The sequence below is a fragment of the Staurois parvus genome, unplaced genomic scaffold, assembly GCF_062004578.1.
Source record: "Staurois parvus isolate SC_StPar_1 unplaced genomic scaffold, SC_StPar_1.0 ptg000175l, whole genome shotgun sequence".
In the NCBI taxonomy this organism is placed as follows: domain Eukaryota; kingdom Metazoa; phylum Chordata; class Amphibia; order Anura; family Ranidae; genus Staurois; species Staurois parvus.
The window spans coordinates 731,883-758,201 of NW_028317971.1; the positions used below are offsets into that span (position 1 = coordinate 731,883).

General features: G+C 38.7%; 1 protein-coding gene across 3 annotated transcripts in view; it reads left to right on the forward strand.

Annotated features, from left to right (window-relative positions):
- Window positions 1-26,319, forward strand: part of LOC149462367 (scm-like with four MBT domains protein 2) — a 245,553-nt gene that overhangs the window by 169,642 nt on the left and 49,592 nt on the right. For all 3 annotated transcript variants that reach the window (XM_089676863.1, XM_089676862.1, XM_089676865.1), the window contains 4 exons: window positions 6,987-7,084; window positions 13,057-13,158; window positions 15,757-15,904; window positions 19,301-19,383. In XM_089676863.1, the coding sequence (XP_089532989.1) occupies window positions 6,987-7,084; window positions 13,057-13,158; window positions 15,757-15,904; window positions 19,301-19,383 (431 nt within the window). The remainder of the gene's footprint in view (window positions 1-6,986; window positions 7,085-13,056; window positions 13,159-15,756; window positions 15,905-19,300; window positions 19,384-26,319) is intronic.

Genomic DNA, 26,319 nt, shown 5'->3' on the forward strand with positions numbered 1-26,319 from the left:
TTAGTATTCTACTTTACTGTCAGACACTTGCAAGCAGTAACCGTCTGAACTTAACCTTAGCCAGCAGTTTGAGGTTTCTGCACTTGTTGGACTGCTGCCACAAATTTAATATAAAAAGCTTCATTTCAAATAACAGTTTATGTCCAACAGATTGTTGAAGTCCATGTCAACCAATTAAACATCTGCCCTTAGCAGTTCACTGCTAAAAGCAGCAGACTGTTGAAATGTGATTTGAATGGATTACTACAAATTACTGTTTTTTTCAGTAATAAATTTGTGGCTAATCAAGAATGATATTCCAAATCCTGCTATATACAGTATCATACTTGCCAGCTGCTGTGACTTTGACCATTGCTTATTTTCAAAGATTATCAAAGATTACAACAAATACTCTAAGGTTAAGTTTTAGACTCGGTTCACATTGCTGGAACTTGGGATCCGAATTGTGAGACCCCAAGATGCATGACGTGAAATCCCATGTTAGTCAATGAGAGCTGTCCTAATTAGCACTACTGAAGAAGTTCCAACTTTAGAAAAGGTTCCTGTACTACTTCAAGGTGACTTCTATCTGACTTATGCCCACAGACTTTAATGGAAGTTGCCTCCAAGTCAGGACCTCATCTATATTGATGTTATTTGGATCTGACATTACAGGAAGATTACACAGGCATTATCTGAAAGTTGCTTCAGAGTTGCTTTTCAGTTGCTTCAAAGTAGTACTCAAGTTGACTGGCAGTTGCACTGTAAGTCGCACGACTTTCATGTTTCAGTTGTGTAAACCCCAAGACTCAGTCAATTTTCAACAGCTTACACACACCTGTTGTTTGTTTACATTAAAGGGTTGGCAGTCTGCCTGCATGTGTTATGAACTTTGAAAAATAATTTAGTCAAAATGCTTATACATGCAGAGATAAATGAGGGCTTGTTTTAACCCCTTTATGATGGAAAGTATAACAAATCTTAATGCTTGAACCTAACTTCTTTCTTTCTTTCATTTTTGGAATGTGTTAATAAAACTGTAAATAGGATAGCAAATACTTAGTATATTCAGGTAAATTATAACTTGTTATTTTAAGGAGAAATCAGACCTTCATTTGGTGATAAATGGTATAGTAGATATCTCCCTATTTTCTTTTATCTATCTCCCGAGTTTATTTTAACTATTATCTCAAATAGTAAAAAAATATATTTTTTTAAGATTTAGCTGTATATTTCTTTCCATTAATATGACTTACCAAAAAACCCAAAATAAATTCTCCTATACACAATGTCCATGTGGATACCACATATGTGTACATTATCTGTTGTTTGTACCCATAGTAGGGCCAAGAAACAATAGTGTGCATTAGCTTTTAAGTCCTCATGCACACTGGACGTTTTGATAATGCTGGTAACGTTAGCTGTGTAAAGTCACGTTAAATAATTTAGTTTTTCAGCTTTTTTGGGCACTTTTGCATTAGTGTTTAGCGGCATTTTGCCACGGTTAGTGGTGTTTTCCCACATTTGTATTTTTTAGCTTTTTTTACCCCCCCAAATTTTTTTTTTTTATAAAAAAAAATGCTGCGATTTACCGCATTATGTCGTGTTTTTCAGCATTTTTCAGCGTTAGAGCATTTTTACAGCTAAAAAACTCCTCTAGAAACCCACCAGTCCTGGGTTTTTTTTCCAGCCAATAAATGTCCCAGCCAAAAAACGTTGATTACAGTCTATGTGTGCATGGACACATAGGATAACATGCTGGGGGGGTTTACTAGCTGTAGAAAAAAACGTCAAAAGCCAAAAACAGCCGCTGTAAAAATGTCCAGTGTGCATGAGGACTTATCCTTATTTTATTCTACCTAAAAACATTGACACCAAACAAAAAAAAAGACTTTGACCCTGACCGTAATCTTTACCCTGACACTGATCCTGACTCTAATGTTGATCAAGCCCTGATCTAGCTATTTTTATTAAGAGGGACATTTATCAAAACTGGAGTAGGCAGAATCTGAAGCAGTTGTGTATAGCAACCATGTAGCTTCTATCATTAATTTTCAAAGTCTAACTAAACAAGTCGAAGGTAAAAGATGATTGGTTGCCATGCACAGCTGATGCAGATTCTGACATTTGCAGTTTTGATAAACCCCCCCCCCCCCACCCCAAATGTATCTTTTCCTCCATTCATAGGAGAAAGAGAGTACAGGGGCATATTTTACTGAGTGATCACTTTGATCACAGTGATCTTGTGATCGGGAGCCGGTCCTCCTGGCTCCTGATCATTAATATAAGACCAAGAGCTGCCAGTGACAGCATATTCTCTGTTCTGGGAGTGAGCACATATACAGTATACATGCGGCACCTCGGAAGGAGGCCCACCTCTGTGGCGCTGCATATACAGGTGTACCTTGGTTTACGAACTCCTCGGTTAACGTAATTTTTGGGTTATGAATGAAAATCCATCGAAAATAATGCCTCGGTTTACAAATTTTTTTCGCAATACGAAGCAAGTTTCCCCAGGATGCATTGCACCTGGGAGGTTTATAGCACCGGCCCCGTGCCTTTAAAGTGCACTTTATAAAAAGTTTTGAACAGATAAGACTTTTTAAAAACTTTTTTCTGACCTCCGGAACGGATTAATTGGTTTTCAATGCATTTATGAATTTTTTTCGCAATACGAAGCAAGTTTCCCCAGGATGAATTGCGCCTGGGAGGTTTATAGCGCCTGCCCCGTGTATGCTGAGGTCTGTGGGTAGTACGTGGCGTTGAGTGTGGAGGTGTTGGAGTTGGAGTTTTTGGAACCAACGTCCCGGAGTACGCATTAAATTCGTAAACTGAGGTACGCCTGTATGTGTGAGCTTTTTTCGTCAATTAATTAAAATGACTGCTTGTTTAATTTATTAAACATTAATTAAAAATGCAGACATGTTGCAGCATCTTTCCATACAGGAATTCTATGCAGCTGCCACCTGTGTTCCAGAGAGAAACTATTGTTTTCCGTTTGCCCCTGCAAAGGGCAGCAATTTTCTAATGCAGAAAAAGCCAATCTCCATGCATGTGTGAACACGCGCTAAAGGAGACACAAATTTAGACCATGAATTCCTTTTATCTACGCAGTTTATTTTTATGTGTGAATGAGCACTATTAACTACACTTCAGATTGTATTGAAGTTTGTTACAGCTGCTCCCCCCCCCCGTGTACCTTGCGCACGTGTCTTAGTTAGAATCTCAATAAAAAGACACTCCCTGCTCTCTTATCAGGTATTTAATGACTGGGTTATTTAAGTTACTTCAGTTTAGTCATAATTCATGTGTCTGTCATGTGTCTGTTTTTACAGTACTGCATGTGCACACAGTGTGGAGGTTGAAACTTATGTTTATTAATATCAAATGTGCAACATAAATCATCCCCTTCATGTGCCTGAACATTAAAGGTCCTAGTTATGTCTCTTCTTTCCTTATTTTTTATGATTACACTGATTTCTCTATGATCTCTATTCCTATCATCTATTTTAACTTTTTAACTAAAAAAGGTCAAGTTTTAAATATGACCACTGTCTACAGTTGTGGATAAAGCTTGCAAAACCGGCTACAGAAAAAAGACATGCCATTAAAACTAAAGAAATGTTTATTTTTATAGGAAATTAAAAAAAATAATAGATACAGGACAATCTGCTACTAATGAGAGAATGTAAATACACTGTACACTTTCAAATGTTTTTGTTGTCTTAAATAGGTATAAACCGATAACCCACCACGCTATAGCAGAAATACTGCTACAGGGTGGCAGGAGTGTGCAAAATCAAGTATATATATGTGATTTTGCATCTCCGGATAGGGGGCGCACGTGAGACGCGCGCACACCCTACCCACGCTGCGATTGGTGGCCTTGGCTATCGATCACTGGACCCGGCCGGTGATTACCCGCTGGCACCCGGCAATCACTGTGTATCACGGGCGGGGGAGAGACCTGTTTGTAAACAATACAGATCTCTCCACTGTCAGCTCCTGCACACTGCTTTGTATGGCTCATACAAAGCAGTGTGCTTAAGGCACACACACAACACACAGTGAAACCCCTTCCTGCCCATTGTCATTAGTAAAGTGTCATGCTTTTTATTAGCACTGATTACTATATTGGTGTCACTGGAGATGTCATTGACAGTTAGTCAGTTCCCCCCAGTGTCAATATGCCCACCAATGTCCCTCTATAAGTCGCTGATTGCCGCCATTACTAGTATAAAAAAAAATGCCAGTATATATGCCACCATTTGTAGACACTATAACTTTCACATAAACCAATTCATTTACACGGATTGGGATTTTGTTTAGCAAAGACATAGCAGAATACATTTTGGCATTTTGGCACAAATTTATGACAAAATTAGATTTTTTAATTTTTTTTAACTGGACATGTTTAACCCCCCTGGCAGTATTCCCGAGCGTAGCTCGGGGATAACTTTCAGTACCAGAAGCGGTAACCCCGAGCTACACTCAGGATTACCCTGCAGTGTTGCTCAGGAATTCCCTCCAGTACTTACCTTGCCCTGCACACCCGCGATGTAACCCCCTGCAGCATCCCTGGCCATCTCCTCTGGCCGATACCGGCATCCGTCTTCCATTCCCTGCGAGCGTTGGGACGTACGGGAGATGGAACCAGTGGGAAATTCAAAAATTAAAAAATGTGACATTCACTAAATACACTAAAATCACATAGTATAACATTACTGTATCAAACCATTTCACATACATTTTGTCCCGAGTGCTTTGTCCTGTGCCCTGCCTGCATTTTTACTGTTCTTTCTGCCTGGAAACTGAGAAACGTCCATGGCGTACAAAAAGCGTCCCTTTAGGTCAAAAGCGGGTTTAGACCAGCTAGAGAACAGCGATAGTAAATTATAACCACTTGCAGAATTGAGTGATAATAATTTGTGGGGAAATTCGTCATCAGACACTGAAAACGATTTTGCGACTTTGCTCATTGATGTGCGAACTTGGCGCTCTATTTCAAATTTCAGTGTTTTTGGTTTGATTACATTATTGAATTAAATTTATTATTATTATATTATTATTTTTTATGATTATTTATTTATTATAATTTATGATTTCGTATTTTAAATTTTATCATACCCGGGATGTTTACTAGACTCTTGTTCGGACAGATTTCAGTGGGTTATTCCTAAGAATTACAGTCCCATAATAAAAAAATGACATATTTCCATTGCAAACAATGTACCACTTTCAGCACAGAAATACTGACATAATCAGACCGTTAGGGAGGTTAATATCAAAAAGTCAAAAATATTGTTTGTTTCCCAAAATTGTTGGGCTTTTTTTTATTGCTCAAAAAATAAAAACCACAGAGGTGATCAAATACCACCAAAAGGAAGCTCTATTTGTGGGGAAAAAAAGACATAAATATAATTTGGGTGCAGCATTGCATGACCACACAATTGTCAGTTAAAGTAACACAGCGCCGTATCGTAAAAAATGGCCTGGTCAGGTGATGGGGTAAATCCTCTGGAGGGCAAGTGGTTAATGTAGTTATATTCCCTGTATCATTTGTATGCCTTATCTTGTAATGATGGGCTGCAATGATGGGCTACAAATATGATTGCAATGATGGGCTGTCATGGCTTTTAAATTTTTTATGTCCATGTGTTCATCCACCTATCTTGTCCCTATTCACTAAAGACGCAAGACTTCCTGTTTCGGGTCAGACAGTATCCAATCCATGCCTTGCTATTGCCTCTGTGTTGCATCACAAATGTGGGAATGTGATGAAAACATATTTCTTGCAGTATAGAGATCTCTCTGTTCATTGCTCTGCCTGTTTGTGTCAGATCTAATTATTGTGTAGCTCTCACCTGCGGGGTAGTAGACAGAGAGCCAGGGATTGTAGTTTCTTCACAGAAAGTCTCAGTTTTTAGACTACAGAGCGAGGTCATTCATTAACATGTGCAGTTCAATGCCATAAATCTCATGTTTGCACACAAACAGAAGATTCTGACACTGGAATGTGAATATTTACCCTACTATAAGCTACGTATACATGGCTGACACTATACAACTACATGATTAATGCACATCGTATGCAGCTGGAAAACACAAGATTTATAATTCCTTTAAGGGATTTGTATAAGCTTGATCCACATTTAGCCCCAAACCTATAACTTTCTAAAGCATAGCCCGGCATTATTTTTTATTTTATCTTATTCCTCTAGTGAGAAAAAATTATTTCACCCAATAACATCATCATCAGGCTTGTAAAATTCTTGCAGGGCCAGCTGTTGGGAGGAGGGATCAGCAGGGTGCTCTAGGTAAGTTCCAGTTGACATAGGCATGCCACCAGATCTACATCACCCAGAAGTCCTTCCCACAATATGTAGGAAGACTCTTGGGGGTCAAGGAAACAATATTATTATACTGGGAATTAAATCAATAAATGAATGTGGACAGAGACGAGGTGGGGAGGAAGCAGGGGACGAGGATAAGTGGAGCTCTATAATCTAGCAGGGGAGATTAGACTGTACACACAAGGCCGACAGCACTGCTTGGGATATCATTTGAGCAGAGGCATTGTTGTTAGCCAACATCAGGAAGCTCTGCCAAAAAGATTGTTGGTAGAATCAGCAGGTATTTCTTGTACTTACAGAGTTTTTTTTACAGGGACAAAATGACAGGATGTACATGTGTTTTAGAAATGTACTCAATTTGTGTTTTTTTACACTCTAAGAATTACACTAAAATAGGTAAACCACGCTAAGCTCCACTTCCTTCCAGTGATTCATGTAAGCTCATGCCACAGTACAGCAAGCATTGACTTTTAATGTTTCTAAAGTTAATATTTTTAATAACCAAGTTATATTTTAGCAGCAATAATTTTTATTTTTTTTGTAGAAAACATATTTAAAGCTGTGTAAATGTTAAAAAATATAGGTTCTCTTGAAATGTAAATTGTTTTTGTGTGCAGAGTATTAGATATGAATTGACTGCATCTTATGTTTTAGACATTTGTCCACTGAAAACCATATCTGAATGGAAAAGTGCTTTAGAGAATTCCCTGATAAATGCTGCAAGGTGTCCTTTACCTGTTGAAGTTTTTAAGGTAAGAGACTAAGAGGTTACACTTTATCATAAACTGGTTAATCTATAACCTGTGTCCAACTTTACAGAAGACATAGTACCCCGGTTCCAAACAGGTGTATGCCAGTTGGGTAAATGAAAGTATATAAAGGTTTATTAGATTAAAGTTTATGTAATCCCACAATCTATTTTGTTATTATGTTTTACATCATACCTCGCTGTATACAAGTTTCCTAAATGAATTGTTTTTGTGACTCTGTTGCAAACTTTCTTACCTGGCGATCCTGCCAGCAACAGCACTTCTTGTTGCAGACTGGCAAGGCTAAACCACTGCCTTGCATTTAGCAGCAGGATTGTCAGCCTGCTATGAATGCTCCTTCAGCTGATCATTGGACTGCCTGTTTAATAAACCTAGAAAGGCAGCCCAATGGCCGAACGAACAAGTGTACAAAGCAGACTGACAATGCTGCGGCTAAATGTGAGGCAATGGAGTTGATTTACTTAAAGCAAATAGACTGTTCACTTTGCAAGGAAAGTTACGCTATGCATTGGAATGTCCCAGACCTTAGTGAATAAGGGGGAAACTCTGTTGATGTCCATCATCCAATCATGTGCAAGCAAAAAAAAATGTTTTTTTTCCATTTTCCTTGAATGTGATTTGTTATTATGCAAAGTGAAATTTAACCACATTCAGTTAAGCTCTAGGGCAATTCTCTTGCACAGTACAACTTTCCAATGCAGCTTATTTGCTTTTAGTAAATTAACCCCAATTGCTTATAGGTGGCCACTGAAGCACAGGAAATGCTATTCTTGGCAAAATCCCCAGGTGAGAATCTCTGCAATAGATTCCCAAAAAATATTTGCTTAAGAAAACTGAATGCAGTGAGATATGATGCCAGGCATACTTAATAATAGGTCTGAGGTTCACACTTTAAATTGGAGATTAAAATAAAGTGTTGTTTTTATGAATCTGTAAATAAAGTAGTGATGTTCTTGTAATCTAACATATCTGTGTGTTTTGCTTTCTTTTGGCCTACCTTTCTATAACCTTAAAGGGAGCATGCCACATAAAAAATGAGTGCAAGTATAAAGTGCACATACTTTAAAATGCCTAAACATATCTGCATCTTCCCCTAAACCATCCTATCAAAGCGAAATGCCAGGCCATTCTGACAGGCAAAGTTCTGTATGGTGCCTCAACTTGCCTTCCGGCCTCCTGCACATTCCTATTGGCCAGTGAGGATGCATTTCATAGTAATAGACCAGTGGTGGGCAACCTATTTTTTCAACTGAGCCAAATCTCGCCAAAACCACGATTGAAATTTATTTTGAGAGCCACATTTTTAAAACTGAAAATACATCCCCCATATAGTAATTCATCCCCCATAGTAATTCATCCCCCATATAGTAATTCATCCCCCATATAGTAATTCATCCCCCATAGTAATTCACCCCCCATATAGTAATTCATCCCCCATAGTAATTCATCCCCCATAGTAATTCATCCCCCATATAGTAATTCATCCCCCATAATAATTCATCCCCCATATAGTAATTCATCCCCCATAGTAATTCATCCCCCATATAGTAATTAATCCCCCATAGTAATTCATCCCCCATATAGTAATTAATCCCCCATAGTAATTAATCCCCCATATAGTAATTCATCCCCCATATAGTAATTCATCCCCCATAGTAATTCATCCCCCATATAGTAATTCATCCCCCATAGTAATTCATCCCCCATATAGTAATTCATCCCCCATAGTAATTCATCCCCCATATAGTAATTCATCCCCCATATAGTAATTCATCCCCCATATAGTAATTCATCCCCCATAGTAATTCATCCCCCATAGTAATTCATCCCCCATATAGTAATTCATCCCCCATATAGTAATTCATCCCCCATATAGTAATTCATCCCCCATAGTAATTCATCCCCCATAGTAATTCATCCCCCATATAGTAATTCATCCCCCATAGTAATTCATCCCCCATAGTAATTCATCCTCCATATAGTAATTCATCCCCCATAGTAATTCATCCCCCATAGTAATTCATCCCCCATATAGTAATTCATCCCCCCTATAGTAATTCATCCCCCCTATAGTAATTCATTCCCCATAGTAATTCATCCCCCATATAGTAATTCATCCCCCCTATAGTAATTCATTCCCCATATTAAGTCCCCAAGTCCCCCCTGTGTCAATTCACTTACCTTTGCTCTGCGCGTTCCTCTCGCCGCGTTCCCGCGCCGTTCTGGTCTTCAGGGCAGACTGTGAGAGGAGAGGAGTTCGTCACGCTGCCCCGCCTACATCCTGGCTGCCCCGCCTACATCCTGACAGCTGCAGAGTCCTGACTTTTGGGGCGCCCGCCCGAGAGGAGGGAGGGGAGCGGGCGCCCGGCACACAGAAGAGCCGCATTTAAGTTTGTAAAGAGCCGCATGTGGCTCGCGAGCCGCGGCTTGCCGACCACTGTAATAGACCAATAACTTTGTGTGGGTGGCATTGCTTAGCTGAAAGCTCTGCAACTACTTAATAATGTCAGAGCTTTGACTTTTTTAACCACCCATGATTTGACAGTGATAAGATATTTTGGGAATGCTGATGCATTTTTGTAGATGTACCTAAATAAAATTAATTTAAAATGGTTGTAAACCTCTGAAATGAAAAATGAATAGAGCATATACCTCAATGGTGTGTACTAGTCTCAATCTAAAGCACCAAGTGTGGTTTCTGTCTCTTCCCTCTTCCTTCTACTATCTGCATTAAGCCAGGTATAGATGGTTTGATTCCCTGCTGAACTGGACGAGATTCAAATTGTGTATGGGCAGGCTGAATGTACTCAAATTGACTGATCGATCAACTTGGGTACGACCAGCGTGCTGGATTTTACATGCAATTATTGCTAGCGGTTGTTATAGCCTCTAGCAATAACCACTGTCTTCTCCCGGAAGGGATGGCTCCCCCTGCCCCCTGCTGAGAGAACACAATGGCTCAGATGGAAGGATTCCCCTGTCAACACTGTCTATGTTGATGGAGGAATCAAACAAATTTCTTTCCTGCAAACTGTGGCTGCTGGAAATAAATTCACACTGTCTATGGCCTGCCTTAGTCACTTCTGACACCAACAAATCTCGGGAGACAGCCCCAACCCTCTCCAGCACACATAAGGTGATTGACAGCCTCAGCTGTGCATTTTTCCCTTTGAGACTGTGTAGAGAGGGTATATCCATTTCCTTCACTCAGGTCTCAGATTACACTCAGCTCTTCTCTCTTTGCTGTGCAGTGTGTAACATCAGATCCCCACCCCCTGCCTGCTGGAGTTAAAAAATAGCTTTTGATTTGTGTGCTTTAGAAGAAAACAGAGGGTTGCAGATAAACAGGTACAAATTATATGGGAGGATTTGTTTCATCTTTATGTATTACCTGAGGCCAGTCACTTCACTAGGTTTACAACCACTTTAAATGACAGAGTTTCTATATTGGTTGTACTGTCTACTTAACATAGAAGAAGTATGACAAAATCATGTCTATTATTAACCCATTACTAGAGGTGATCACAGTGGTCACGAGAAGCATTTATCACTGGCTGGTTCAGTGTGGTAGACATGTTTCATCAATGTGTAGGGGAACGGAGGAGCCAGGAGACAAAGAGAGAACCTGGTCTCATGGTGCCAAAGAAAGGTCCCTGCTGATGAGATGCTCGCCCTACGCCCTACCACAGGGAAAGAAGACCTAGAACCCTGTGCCTGTTTTCATGATAGGTTTAAAATCGACCAACCATATACATTTAATACAATAATAATTACCCACAGAATGAAAAAGTGTTAAGCTGGCCATAGACAGTTCAAATCTCGGTCGGTTCAGCAGGGACCAGCTGAGATTCAAACCATGTATGGGAAGGCTGAATGTCGACTAATCAACTTGGGTAAAACCCACCTGACAGATTTTATATGTGATTATTGATAGCGGCTATTATGCCCCCACCATACCCCATCCCACCAGGAGAATACAATGACTCTGCAGGATGGATTCCACTGTCAACACTGACTGTGTTGATGGGTGAATCAAGCAATTTTGTTTCCTGCAACAAAAGAAAATCATTCCATCTATGGATGGCTTTAGTATAAATTAGCATCCAGACAGATTTTCCTTTATTTTCTATTACTTCCTAGGTAAATTCCATTTACATTTTGTGACTTTCTATACAACTAGTTTGAATTTACATTTACTCTCTGTTGCATTAGCATTAAAATGGCAGTTCACTAAGCTAACAAAGCACCTGTGGTTTTACATTATGCTAATGTCTGTGTTTAACAGTAAATATGGAAGTCTTTTAACTGGATATATGGTTTTCTCAAGTTCTGAAATGAGTATTTTTCACAGAAATGAGGTGGAGTATAAGGAAATACCAGTAAACACATTAACCTTAATGTTCTACATAGTAAAAAAGAATTTAGCACAGGAATGCAATTACATAGCTTGACAGCTGACTTGTTCTGGGCGGGCTCTAAACTAGACAATAGAGATGAGCTAGTGTCTTAAAATGTTCTGTTCTGTAAGTTGCTCTTTGATTAGCTTCCTGCTACAAAATTTCTCTTTGACTGAAACTAATTTAGAAATGGGTCCAGATGAAGGTGTTACTTGAAGGAACAAAACTGCTATTTTTGCTCTGTTTTTTATTTTATTGAACCAATGTTAAGATAGAAGCACTGAGTAAAAGCGAACATTTGGATTTTTTCACATTTTGTCCATGAGTGATTGATGGTGGAAGAAAGCATTTTTTAGAAATGCTGTTCTAAATATGGATTAAACAGTACGTCTGTGAATTGCACTCTGTCCGGCTTATCTGACCAGTGTTATTGGTAATTGCTTGAAATAATGCAACAGATGACACCAGTCATGTGTAGAAAGTCATTAGAACTCTACAGCTACTTTTCACCAATTTATTCTGAAAGCTTAATGTCACAAAGCCAATGGGAACATTTTTGGCTACTGCAGTGTTCATTTTTCAAGGCAACATAGTAACCGAATCAAAGTAACATGCAGATTTCCATTCTAATAACCAAGCTATTTAATTCTGATACCACAGTTGCATTGCTGAAATCCTTTATTATCCCAGTGATCTTTGTGCCATAGAGCAATTGCTAATCAGGGTTAATAGGTCTCCTAGATTGTAAGCTCGAAAGAGTAGGGCCCTCTTACCCCTTGTGTGCTGTTTGATGTTACTGTACTGTTTCATGTATTGTCCCCCCTCTATTGTACAGCGCTGAGCAAACCCTTTGGCGCTATATAAACTCGATAAATAAATAAATAAATAAAATAAATAGGTCAGTATCAATCTTGAGTTCCAGTGTTGATGACATCTCAAGTCAGACCTTGCATTTGGACTTCCACCTTGCAGTGCAGCTTTAACCTCAATTTATTTGCTCTGATTAAAGATGAAGGAAACATTTTTAGTTTGTGCTGAGTATAGTTTGTGAATTGAGGGGAATGGATGGAATGCAGGGTTAACAGCATGTTTACAAAATCTTAAAACTAATGGTTTGGGATGTATGGTCTTTAAAGGGTCCCTTGAGCCTCCATTTACAGGGAAGCTTTTAATTATAAATGTAACACTGAAATACACTATGGGGATGATTTACAAAAGGAAAATAGGTGTTCACTATGCAGTTGCACTCTGCAAGGAAATTGTCCCCAAAGCTTAGTGAATGAGGTGGCACTCTGCTGATTTCCATCATCCTATCATGCGCATGTAAGAATGCTGTTTTTTTTTTTCCTCACACAAGATTGGGTATGCTTTGCAAAGTGAAGCTTTACCATATTCACTAAGCTCTGAGTAAAATTCCCTTGCAGAATGCAACTTCTCTTGCAAAGCAAACCGTGTACTTGCCTTTAGTAAATCAACCCCTATGTCTGTGACAATTACAAACGTTTATTCTTGTTTATGAGGATAATTAGAATTTGTGGAATTTATATTTTTATTAAGGATCATGCTGACCTAAGGAGCCATTCCTTTACTACTGGGATGAAAGTAGAGGCAGTGGATCCAACTGAGCCTTGTCATATTCGTCCTGCAACTGTGACCAAGGTAAGTCTGACTGACAACAGTGTATGTAAATGGCATACTCTTCATTGAAGCTACAAAAACCATTTTATTCTCTCCTCCAAGACAAAGCAGAATTCATTAAGTCACCACCTATTATAGCTTGAGAATATGGTTTTGGTAGTGAATACCCCATTGAGTGCTGGAGTAAAGCATTGAGGGCCACATATGCAGCAACCAGAAGTGCAGACTTATGGGAATTGACTCAGAAGTTCTTATTACGTTGATACTTAACCCCATTTCGTATTGCAAAATTTTCCACATGACTGTCCCCTAACTGCTGGAGAAATTGTGGAGCAGCAGGTACACTATATCATATACTATGGTCTTGCACTCACCTCTCCACTTACTAGCCACCAGTCTGTGATCTTATTGCTCAAATGGTAAAATTGATTGTTCCAATGTCCTTGGGTATGGCTTTATTCTTCTTGGAGGTAGATGCAGTCCCACATATCCTAAGACAGTTGGCGATTAATATTTTTTTAGCTGCACGCCTTACCTTAGTTAGACACTGGAAAGATCCTAAAGTCCTGAGTATAACAGAGGTGATACAAAAGATCAATGTCCCTACTAATTACAAACTACTCTTTGCATCTTCTACCGGAAAATACCATGTAGCTTTTGATACTTTGAAACCTTGGTTAGAGTGGTACCATATGCTTCTACGTAGCTATACTGTAGATATGGCATGTTTAAATATATAATGTTCAGCTTTATGTTGATCCTTGACTGTGGCTGCTTAATTGTTTACTGTTCTTTACTTCGGAACTTCTGTTTTGATGGGAGGTTCCAAAGGTTAGCGCTACATTTATATGTGCATTTTTTATGGTACCTTTATGACTGCCTAAACAGTGTTGCCTTTCTTTGTGAAAATGTTTGTATTTTCTTACAAAATCTCAATAAAGATCTGTTGAAATCTGCTTTGATTGAAATTCACAAAAGAACACTCTGATTTACATTTTTCTTTGAAAGTAAATGAAAAAGGCATTCCATTTAACAATTTTTTTTTAAATGTGACGCGTTCAACTGAAAAAATTATCTCTAATCTGAAAGTCATTCAGATTTTTTTTAAACACCACATGGACAGGTAGGAAGCAGTGGGCCACTCACCGATATTTGGTATAATAAGATGGTATTTGCATAATATTGCTTCCAGTATTTTCAGGGGTCCTGGGAGCTTGTAAGCCTAGTGAAAGCTGTACCAGCACATCCTTTACAATGTTATTTCATGAATCATTTGACATGGAAATTGTTACTTTAATGGGTTTAACTATAAAGGCAAAGTGCAAATTTAGTCTAACTTCTGTACTCTTTTAAGCTGTGCTGTGCTGAAGATCAGCTTTTCTGTATTTATAGAATTTTTGCAAATTATCTTTACAAAAGGAACATGCCAGTATATTAAAACTGAGAAGCTGTAGTGCCCCATAGCTTCATTGTATTTTTAAGCAACAATGTAGTGTGCATAGCATGGATGTGTTTCAGAGTAGCTTTGTTATTGGACAGTAGCTAAAGCTCATGTGAAGTACTGATCTAGATAGGCTTGCTGGACACCATCAGGGAAAACTGGAGTGTTTGTATGTATTACAGCCCATTTTCTTTTACTGCAGAACAGTGCAGAATATATCTGACAGAGGAAAAGGAAGTGGTATAAAAGATATACAAACACTTTCTGATGGTATCCAGTGAGTTGTTGTATCAGTAGTAGGCCTTTAAGTAGTGCCTATTATAGTCTTTTTTTGGCACATTTCAGAATTACTACAAAATTAGGGGCGACCCTGTCTGCTACTCACAATTGCATGTTGTCAAAAACAGCTGAACAGGAGTGAGATAGAGGTTGATTTATTAAAGGCACTTTGGAAGTGCAGTTGAACTAATTTTCCCCAGAACGTAGTGAATTTAGTCGAGCTTGACTTGGTAAAGAATCTGACACTTTTTTATGTCTTATTCAGTGTTTTAGCAAGGGAGGAGTGGAGCCACGTGTAAAAAGGGGACCTTGCATGTAGTTCAAGGTCTGTTTAAACATCTTCATTTTTGCTTGCACATGATTCGGTGATAGAAATTAGCAGGGCTTCACCACATTCACTAGGCTCTGGAAACGTTGTGTGCAACTGCACTTCCAAAGTACAGAGTCTGTTTGCCTTTAGTAAATCAACTTCATAGTATCGCAAGTGAAAACGTCAACTCTCCAATCTTCCACACATCTGCCAAAAAGCATTAAAAGCCAGCCAATTCACAGGACATCCAGGTTGACACCATATGTGCTGCTTGGAATGTCATCTGTATATCCCTCGGGTTCTTTATACATGATACACACCCAAACATTTGCATTGTACTGAGAAACATTGGTGGATTTTTGCATGTTTAATGCTTAAAATATCTACAGGGTATTGCACTTCCCATAGAACAAACTGATTTGATTCTATACATATAATGAAATCTTTAAGCTATGTTACACATTGAAAGTAGGACATTTTGTGATGTTTTAGAAACATGTCCCTTTTAAGTGTCAGTACCTTGTGTCTGCACAGTATTACTGCTGATGTATAGAATGTTTATTAATTTGCCATATAATCTGAATTTTAGGTTTTTAACAACCTTTATTTCCAAGTGGCTATTGATGATTTGAGACCAGAAGCAAAAAACGTGTCAATGCTTTGCCATGCTGAATCACTGGGACTTTTGCCTGTACAATGGTGCCTTATAAATGGAGTAAATCTCACTCCTCCTAAAGGTATGAAGTGATATTCTGTTCTGTAAACCTGGACTTCACACATTGTCATAAATGCTTTACTTTGAGCAATAAATTGCAGAAAAATATTTAGAAATGCAACTAGACTGCATATTATGGAAATTCAATAATGACTATTCGTCTTAATATTATGAACTTTATAACTAGAGATGAGCGAATTATTCAAAAATTCAATTCGGCTGATTCGCCGAATTTGCGGGAGAAATTCGATTCGATGCGAATTTATTCGCTGCGAATTTAACTTATTAAAAGGGTTTCTAGGCTTCAGAGAGCCTTTATATTAGTGCAGAACACTGTACCTTTAATTTAAATGCCCTTGGAGTCTGCTGGGGAAGAGAAATAATACTGTCAGTCAGTATGACATGCAGATGAGTGCCGTCGATCTTAGAATCACCGCACACTTCACTCATTTGGGCAGTCACGGGGCACGACGAAGAAGAAGAAGAAGAAGAAGAAGAAGAATGAAAAGAAGAAGAAGAAGAATGAAAAGAAGAATGAAAAGAAGAATGAGAAGAATGAAAAAAAGAATGAAAAGAAGAAGAAGAAGAATGAAAAGAAGAAGAAGAAGAATGAAAAGAAGAAGAAGAAGAAGAAGAAGAAGAATAAAAAGAAGAATGAAAAGAAGAAGAATGAAAAGAAGAAGAAGACGAATGAAAAGAAGAATGAAAAGAAGAAGAAGAAGAATGAAAAGAAGAATGAAAAGAAGAAGAAGAAGAATGAAAAGAAGAAGAAGAATGAAAAGAAGAATGAAAAGAAGAAGAAGAAGAATGAAAAGAAGAATGAGAAGAAGAATGAAAAGAAGAATGAAAAGAAGAAGAAGAAGAATGAAAAGAAGAAGAAGAAGAATGAAAAGAAGAAGAAGAATGAAAAGAAGAAGAAGAAGAATGAAAAGAAGAAGAAGAAGAATGAAAAGAAGAAGAAGAAGAAGAAGAAGAAGAAGAAGAATGAAAAGAAGAAGAAGAATGAAAAGAAGAAGAATTCCAGTACAGCAAAAAGTGTATCTGCAGAGAGCTCCGCTATTTCTGACAGTTCTCTGACAGTTCCTTCACATTTACAGCGGTTGAAACATTGTATCTATTTGTTTCCGAATAAAAACATCTGTATCCTAAATGGAAACAAATAGATACAATGTTTCAACCGCTGTACATGTGAAGGAACTGTCAGAGAACTGTCAGAAATAGCGGAGCTCTCTGCAGGGACACTTTTTGCCGGCTGTAGAAGGGATGAAAATCGGCCGATCGGGAAAAATTCGATTCGTGCATCCGAAGTTTGCTAATATTCGGATTCGGTGCGAATCGAATTTTTCCTAATATTCGAAACGAATTCCACTTCGCCAAGTTCGATTCGCTCATCTCTATTTATAACAATTATTTCTTTGCTCACAAATACCAATAATTGAAAATATATATACAATATTTTCCACCTATAGTTAGCAGTAGTGAAGACTTTTTGGACCTGAAAATCAGGGACCCAGATCAGTTTTTGAAGTTATAAATGATTTATTGAACTTTAAAACCCACTGATGCCACACGTTTTTCAGTATCACAGAATGATATGAGCACAAGTTCAGACAAAAAGGAATATCACTCAAGAAACCAAAGAGATAAATGGAAGTGACAAATTTAGAGCAGCTACCACAACTTTGATTAATTATATACTGTGGGTTGAAAAAGCTTTCAAGAGCACTCACAATGATTCGTATTCTCAAGGATGTGATTGCATATACTGTGCTGCCATAGATTCCTCACAAGTACAGCATAATTGTGATCATTTTATGAAAATCATCATTGCATTAGGAGACAGAATAATAGAAAAATTACAGTTAGGGCTCCACAAACAAAGGAGGATTAGCATCTGTGTACATCACTCTCTCCATGATTTTAAAATTACAGAAGTAAATAAATAAAGATTTGTGAATATCCCAAAGCTGATGTTATATCGAAAAAACAAGGTCCACTTTTAAATGCTCCCTCCCCCTTACTGATAATAAAATGCTGAATAAAAATAAAAAAGCATCTGTAGGTAAAAAAATAGATACCATACTTATGTTCCCACCATCTCCATACCTGTAGGGAAAAAATAGATACCATACTTATGTTCCCACCATCTCCATACCTGTAGGGAAAAAATAGATACCATACTTATGTTCCCACCATCTCCTGCCCTTGTCACCTAGGCAATGGAGACATTATTTTGCTTCTGACAAGATTTTGAGAAATGATGACTAGCCCAAATATGCACTGTGTGGAAGCAACCAGGGGCGGACTGACAACTCATGGGGCCCCCGGGCAATAGGGGCTCATGGGGACCCTGTGTCCTTGCCCAAACTCAAAAAAGCCTATACAAAAGGTACCAGGGGCATCTCATGGGGCCCCCTACTGACCCTGGGCCCTCGAGCAGTGCCCGAGTTTCCAAATGGTCAGTCCGCCACTGGAAGCAACTTATTGTGAGACTTAGAGTACTCACCATTCTTTGGGATCTGTTGGCAGAATAATATCACCCCTTGCACTACAGAAGCAGGGGGAAAGAATCGTACCCCTACAAGCGTTTTCTTTTATACGTCTTATTTAGTGTTTTAGCAAGGGGAAGTAGGGCCACGTGTAAAAAGTGGACCTTTCATGTAGTTCAAGGTCCGTTTTAACATTTTCTTTGCTAGGGCTTTGCCTAATGAACCCCACGGGGAACTGTGAATATTTTTCAGTGTGGGCTTTTGTATTGTTTCACATTTGTATGTGAGAAGCAAAGTTCCCACTTCTGCCCCATGCTTTGTTTATCTACATATCTAGAAGGGTGTCCAAATGAAATTATTATAGGCAACAGTGTATTTTTCAAAGACAATTGGTACTTATTGGAGGAGAGAGCTACATCACCAGGAAGACTAAAGTGATTAAAAAAAAGGAAATAATATAGTGTGTGTGGCAGAAGCACATCAAACTATTCCAACCTTTAAAGAATAAAGGCACATAGTAATTCCACAGCATTTTAGGTTGTAAATATGTACACAAAGCAAAGCCAAAAGTCAGTATATGCTTAGAAACAAACTAGCACATAAAAACATGAAATGTAAACAGCCTTGTTTTTGGCATGCCATTGTCTTTATTAATATAAAAGTCAGCAGGAGGAAAGGAACTTGGGGACTGAACGTATAATAGTTTAGGGCAATTCAGGATCGCTTGACTGTGCATGTGTGGCTTAGTGCAAAGAAAGTATTGTTTTTTGTTGTATTGTTTTATTGAAATCAATAGAAGTAAATACTTCAAAAATGTACAGAATGCATGAATTAAAAAAAGAGGTTATGTTAGGGCACAGAGACCATTGAACTGGTACTCTTTTCATTTGAGATAAGTGAAAAGACCCTTTAATCTTTTCTGTTTGTAGGGTATCCAGAGCAGGATTTTGATTGGGCAGATTACCAGAAGCAGTGTGGAGCAGAGGCAGCACCTAACACATCTTTCAGAAATGTAAGTTCCTAACTATTTGATCTAATCTTTATCACCTCTATCATATACAGTACCGGTTCAATTCAGAACAACATATATAAAGATTCTTTTCTAAGGGTCACTGCACTTATGTTCATGGCGTTATTTGTAAAACCAATGCAGGTTTAGTGCTTATGACAAACAAATAGAATCCTACCACTTTCACCTCCTTAACATTTCCAAACTCTGTCTCTTCTTAAAAGAGAAGTGTGGACTAATTTTTTTCCCCCAATTATACTTATCTAGGTGGATGCAGCATCAGTCTGTTTGCTGCATCTGTCCTCTGGCTGCTCTAAGTGTGAGAACTCAGTGGTCACATGACTACTGGTCACTGAGTTCTCACAGCCGCTGCGAGCAGAGAACAGTGACTGTCAGTCACTGCTCTCTGCTCTTCCCTCCCAGCACTCACTGGAGCACTGCGCTATGGAGGAGGAGGGAGTGGCTGGCTCAGTTTCTCAGCGGCTTGCCACTCCAGATTCTGTGGTGGATCCCGACTTTCAAATTGGGATCTTTCCCCAGTCTGGCTTCAGCCCACTGTTGGCTACAAACGAGTCTCAGAAGAGCAGAACAAATTGCACTCCTGTGACCCCCAGATGAAGTACAGCCAAAAGAGCTTTGGCTCTACTTCTTTAATCATTGACACCACCAAGATATATAAAAATTGCATTCACAAATTTTGTTCATTCAGACAAGGAACAAGAAAAGTTTTGAGTGTTCAAATTTTTCATGCTTAAGGGCTAAAACAATTTTCAATTTAACCACACTAACTAGTAGAAAAATGTACAAATGTTTTCAAACTAAATACTGTGTAAGGCCAGCATTATTTGCTTCCTTGTAATTTCTTCTTGAAATCTCTCACCCTGTAACTCCTAATTGACCTACCTTTACACAGGCCATCCTATCTTCAATCTATCATGAATGTTGCTACTAGACACATCCACCTTACCAATAAATTAGTATTCACCACTCCTCTCTGCCAATCACTCCAGTGGCTCCTGCTCATCCAACAAATAAAATTCAAATGACTAACAACAACATAGAAAGCCAGCCATGAAACTGCCCTGAGGTAGATCACCAAATTCATCTCAAAATATTGCCCAAACCATGTTCTTTGCTACTTCCAAGACTTCCTGCTCTCTAATTCCCCTCATCCCCTTCTTTTACACTTACTTCAAGGAACTCATTTAGAGTCTCTCCCATCCTCTGGAATTCCCTAACCCCAGCTGTACAGTCATCTGCGACTCTGGCAACCATTAGGTGATCCCTGAAAACAGGTGTTTTAAGGGTAGCCTATGCGGCCTCCACCTAAAACCTGAACTTTTACCTTCTCCATCAACTCATCCCCCACAGTTATTACTTAGTACCATTTGTATCACTTGCCCCTCCCTATTTTTTTAAATAATATTTTATTTTTCACCTTTTTCATCAGAAATCGCATTATACAGGACAACAGTAATATGGAGATTTGTATTATATCCATCACATACTCATGTTAACATACAGAATCTTTTATGACTGGTTTCCTTTGGTGATTGTAATATCATTGACCTGTTTCATTCAATGCTCTATAGAGGGTATGTGTCCTTTTCCAGTAGATTGGTATTAGCCTCTTGGCAGCATTTAATAAGTTAGCAACAATACTCTTCTTGTACGCCCAATGAAACTGACATGGAGAAGACACTGCGCTGGGATGTCATGGATTTGAACAGTAGTGATTTCTGAGATATATTTCCTAATTTCAGCCCAGTATGGCATACTCTTGGGGCATTCCCTCCATGCAGTATGTGGGCATGGGACCCTTGTTGGCCACAACCTTGCCAACATTTGTCTGAGACTGAGGGATACACTAGAGCTAACAGACCCTATACCACCTCATCACAAGTTTACAGTTAGTCTCTTTAATTTTGGTACAAATAGAGAGGTATGTGCTAGCATCATTTATGAGAGTCTGTAAATGAGCATTCTTGCTCCGTCACCCATTCTTTAAGGAATTCAGGACCCATGAGGGCATCATTTAGGTTCAATCCCCTCACTTTCCCCTCCCTTTTAAATTGTAAGCTTTCACTAACTCTCTTGTCTTTGGATTGAAATTGTGTCCCTTCATTTTGTAAAGTGCTCGGCAGCTATATACCTTTAAATCCTGTATAATAACAATAATTAACAAAATAATTAAAATTATTCATTGGCTTGACTTCTGTAAAGTGATTTTGCTTGTTTTGAATATGTTAACTGCAATTTCCACCTGAAAAATCCTGATCGTTCAGTGGTCTTAAAGGAAACCTTGCATATTCTGCCATTACTGACCTCTCTTTCCAAGTTGCATGACTGTTATGCTGACCGTTTGATTCAGTAATCTGAGCCACTGACCACAAACAAGTATGAAGATAATGTCTTCACACTCTCTCTGTGTATCCTGACATGTTTCAGGTCAGTGACTCGGAAAGTATTGAAGCCAATGGGCAGTCAGGCAACTAGCATTTTTTAGACAGATGTCAGCAATGGCAGCACACATATTCCTTTCATGACATTTTTATTGTAAACACAGGCAAGACTGATCCCTTTAGAAAATCAGAAGGGCTTGTTTCCTTTCGGATATCCCCTAACTCTCTTTCAAGTACAATTTCATTTTCAGCAGCCTGTTGACTAAAGGAAGATTGGAATACTTTTTTGTATGGTAAAGGTTACAGAATGTCATGATCGATATTAGATATGAGCAGCATAATGTAGTTAGCACTGTACAGTACTGCTTCCTTGATAAGCTTGTTTTTGCATGAACCTTTCATTTTTTCCAGGTTATTTTTAATGCAAACAAATTAAATGTCTTTGGTGTGTGTGTGTAATAGTGAATAATTTACATTCATTCTGAAACATAATCTTGTTAAAAGACATGAAAGAGCAAGGATTTGATATCCACCCTTTTAAAAGGCATTTGTTATATGATTTACTCTATGTAATTACTTGGGTGTTGTTTTGGATTTTATGTGTAGTGACATTCTAAAGAATGATGTAATTGCTAACATATAAAACTGTTCTGTCCTCATTACACGTTCTCCTGTGTGTAACTCGACATGCAGCTAAACCCTCCTGTTCTGCAATAAGACAGACTGAATGTAATCTTTAAGCTTTATTAACAAAATAGGGTGGGTGAAACTATTGAAAAAAAAACAGATAAGAAATACATATATTCACTGTATAAAGCATACAGAAACCAAAATGAATAATTAGGCTGCAGATGGCAATACGTCCATGCTCACCAGCAATGCTGCCTGTAGGGGATGCAAGTTTAGTCCGCAACATGAGCTTCATGTATAATGGTGGTTTCTTCTCCCTCAGTTCTTAAGATGGAGTCTGAGCTCCCAAGATGCACCTGTTTTCTTTTCTTAGAATGAAGGAGTTTTTCTTTATTAAGGCTATACAGTCTCTATTTTCTGTAAAACATTACATTTATTCTGGGCTTCATCTAATGGCTGAATTCAATATTGCAGGGAGAATACATAATTTCCCTGCTGGACGCAGAACAAAAAAAACTGTTCCAAATTTGAAGTGAAGTTCTGTAGGCTTTATTTTACAGAGTGTTTCTTACCTTGGATGCACAACCTGTTAATCACACATCATGTTGCAAGGTGCTATAGCATGTAGCCTCATGTACACTGGATGTTTTTTTCAGCTGCTCCTAGGGGCATCTGGCATTTTTTTCCTGCCTCTAAAAGACCCTGCATGTTAGAATATGTGTCCATACACACATAGGCTTCTGGAGGAGTTTAGAGGCAGAAAAAAAACCAATTGCCAGTGCGTCCAGGAGCAAAAAAAAAAAAACTTTAAGCCTGTCTGAACATGTCTAACGGTGCATAAATGTTAGGCATGTTTAGCACTTATTATGATTATTATTCTGCCCTATTAACGTTCCTAAATGCGTCACACACTTTTACAAGCATCAAGCGTTTTTTTTGCCAAAGCGCTGCTGCCAGGAGGAAAGGCCTCTAGGACAGTTGGCAGAACGTCCTGTGTGCATGAGGCCTAATGGTTAGACAGTCAGAGCATGAACATTTGTGTGTGGAAATTCTCACACTTCAGAGTTTCACACTTCAGATTGTATAAGTCATCCATTTGATAGTCATTCATTCTAGAGCTGGAAACATTATAAAATACGCATGGCTTGTGGATTGTGCTGAAAATTGTTGCCACTATTTGCTGGTGGTGAGCCAATCTCTCTGTGTTCCGATGTGGAACTTGGTAGATTTTCTTATCTTTAACGCTGACCCTGATACATTATATATTCAGATTCAAAGCCAAATGTAATAATTTGATTGTAGTTTGAATCCATCTGTATATAATTATAATAGCTGAAGAAAACAAGGCCACATGAAAATTTGTTGGTTTGGTGAGAAAAACATGTTGATTTAGGAAGCATAATTTTAGCAGGGAAGCATAATTTATGTTTATGTTCTGTTTAATCTCACTCTTGTTTGCTCTACGTGATTTATCTCAGGTGCTTTGCATAACACCCATAGCATTTTCAAATAGGAATTTCACCTTGTCTAGCTTCCTCATGCCTTAGTGAAGAATCTGCATTGATAGCTCAGTACTTATATTGTAAATCTGTTTTCTGCTAGACGTTATCAGTGCAGTAAATTCAGCAGTAATAATGATACAGGAATTTCAGGTGCCTTTAAAATACAGAGACCACCTTTCTTTTTATAACAAACCAAGCTTCCATTGTAAGTTATCTGGTATGCGTCTAACAGATAGAACACATCATTTTATCTTGTGATTTCATATCAGAAGTAACATGGAGTATATAGTAAACTTGGCACAGGCAGAATAATTTTTTTTCCTGTATTTGTACATAACATTTGCATAAAGTATACTATATGTCTAGTGCAAACTTTTTATCTTTTAGCTTTGGAGCGGGACAGTAGTCCTAGTGACCATTTTCACTGGAACTGGGGGTGAATGGAACTCTTACAATATAAATACCTGTTCCAGTGAAAGCTGGTCAGTGGAAACTTATCTCTTAGTTTGGAGTGAATTTCCCTCATTTCCTTATTTGTCACTGGGACAAGAAGTGAAGGAAAATGTCCCCAAAAAGGCATAGACAACATAAAAACTGACAGGTGTTCTACCCACTCCCTGCTTTAATCAAAATTGAAAAAGTGATATCGCTTTTTTAAATAAAAAATAAAAAAAACATGTCATACTTACCTGCTCTGTGCAATAGCCCTTATCATCTTCTTTTTGTGTCCCTGCTGGAATGCCTGGCTCCTCCCCCTTGACCAGTGCCCCCAATAGCAAGCCACTGGCTGTGGGGCACTGGAGCATGCTCGCTCCTGATCCGTGTTCTATGCATTCGTAAGACATATAGAGCCACAGCTCGGCCTGGTCCTCCGCTCCCTCCTCATTGGCTCACGGGCTGTAATTGACAGCCGTTGGAATTAATGGCTCCCATTGCTGTCTCCCAGCCAATGAGGAGAGATAGACCCAGGACAGCTGAGACTCCCATGCACATCGCTGGATTGAAAGGGGCTCAGGTGAGTATTAGGGGGGCTGTGAGGGGAGCAGCACACAAGGTTTTTTTTTAAAAAATACTCTTTTTTTACAGACTGTGCTTAGTTTGAAAGTAATCCTGTGCTGACAAGGACACTTTAAGCAGTGGGAAGATTTGTAAAGAAATAATATGTCAAAAACAAGTGTGAAACACTTCTGACCATAATGATCACCTTAGCAATTTCCTGAAAGTGTTTGATTTTCTTAAAAAACCTATACAACTTCCACTCAGGTTTGAATTTGTAAGTCATGATATCACATAGGTAAAGATCAAAAGTGCGACGTATATAAATATAATCTTAATGTGATATAACTAAATAAATGAGGAACTCCCTCACCACTTGTGTATGAAGATATTACCGCACTCACCAGATTTTCAGCTGCTAACGCAGCCAACAGCACATATATAGCAAACACAGCCTCTTCTGTATGGACCTCCAACTCCAACCACACTCATGAGGTTTCTTGATGGTAACAACACACGCCAATCAAGGATGCTAGACCATGTGCAATGCCACTGTATAGAAAAATGTGCTCACCACAAGGAGCCAAATACCAGAAGGGCCTTCTATAGTGTAGTCATTGTATTAGTGGTATAGTCATATAGTCATTTATTATTTAAGTCGTATAAACAACACATTACCCGCTTCCTGTCTGCCCATTGCACATAGACTGCGGATGAGAAGCTTTGCCGATGCAGGCTAACGTACCTGTATGTCAGCCTTCATTGATTGCTCCTGCGCGGCTCACAGAGTGTGCACCCTGTAGCCTGGCAATCCATGTGTCGCCCAGACACAGCGGATCACATTACCGCTGTATCCGGGCAATCACATGGTGTTTTACCATGTGACTGCTGTGACCAATCACATCACTCACTAATAGTCTATGCACATTAGTATTTCATTGTTGTATAATGTTCTGCATTAAGGACTTTCTGATAGCAGCTCACATATTCTGACTGTATTTTTAAGACTCTCCCAAAGTAGAAAAGTTTTGACTTGCAGACCCAGACATTCTGATATTTAAAGTGTTACTAAGCCCACAACAGTAAAATATGACTGTATATGCAGTAAAGCATGCTTGTTATACTCATTATGGAACTTAAGTGGTTAATCCTCAACATTATATAAAAAGAATGTTGGATCCTCTCTTCTCTGATCCTCCCTTTCTTCCAGTGTCTCTCAAATATCTCCTGATAGAACAGCAGCTAGGGGCAAGCTGCACATGATCAGTTTGGTGTGCATTGCTAGAGAGTATTTTTCTTTCTTGGGAGAGGGCATGTGATCAGCACAGGCCCAATCATTACTCTCCAGGTCCTCCTACAAGCTGTAACCAGTGCTCTGCTGGACACTGATAGAAGTCACAAGACTTCTG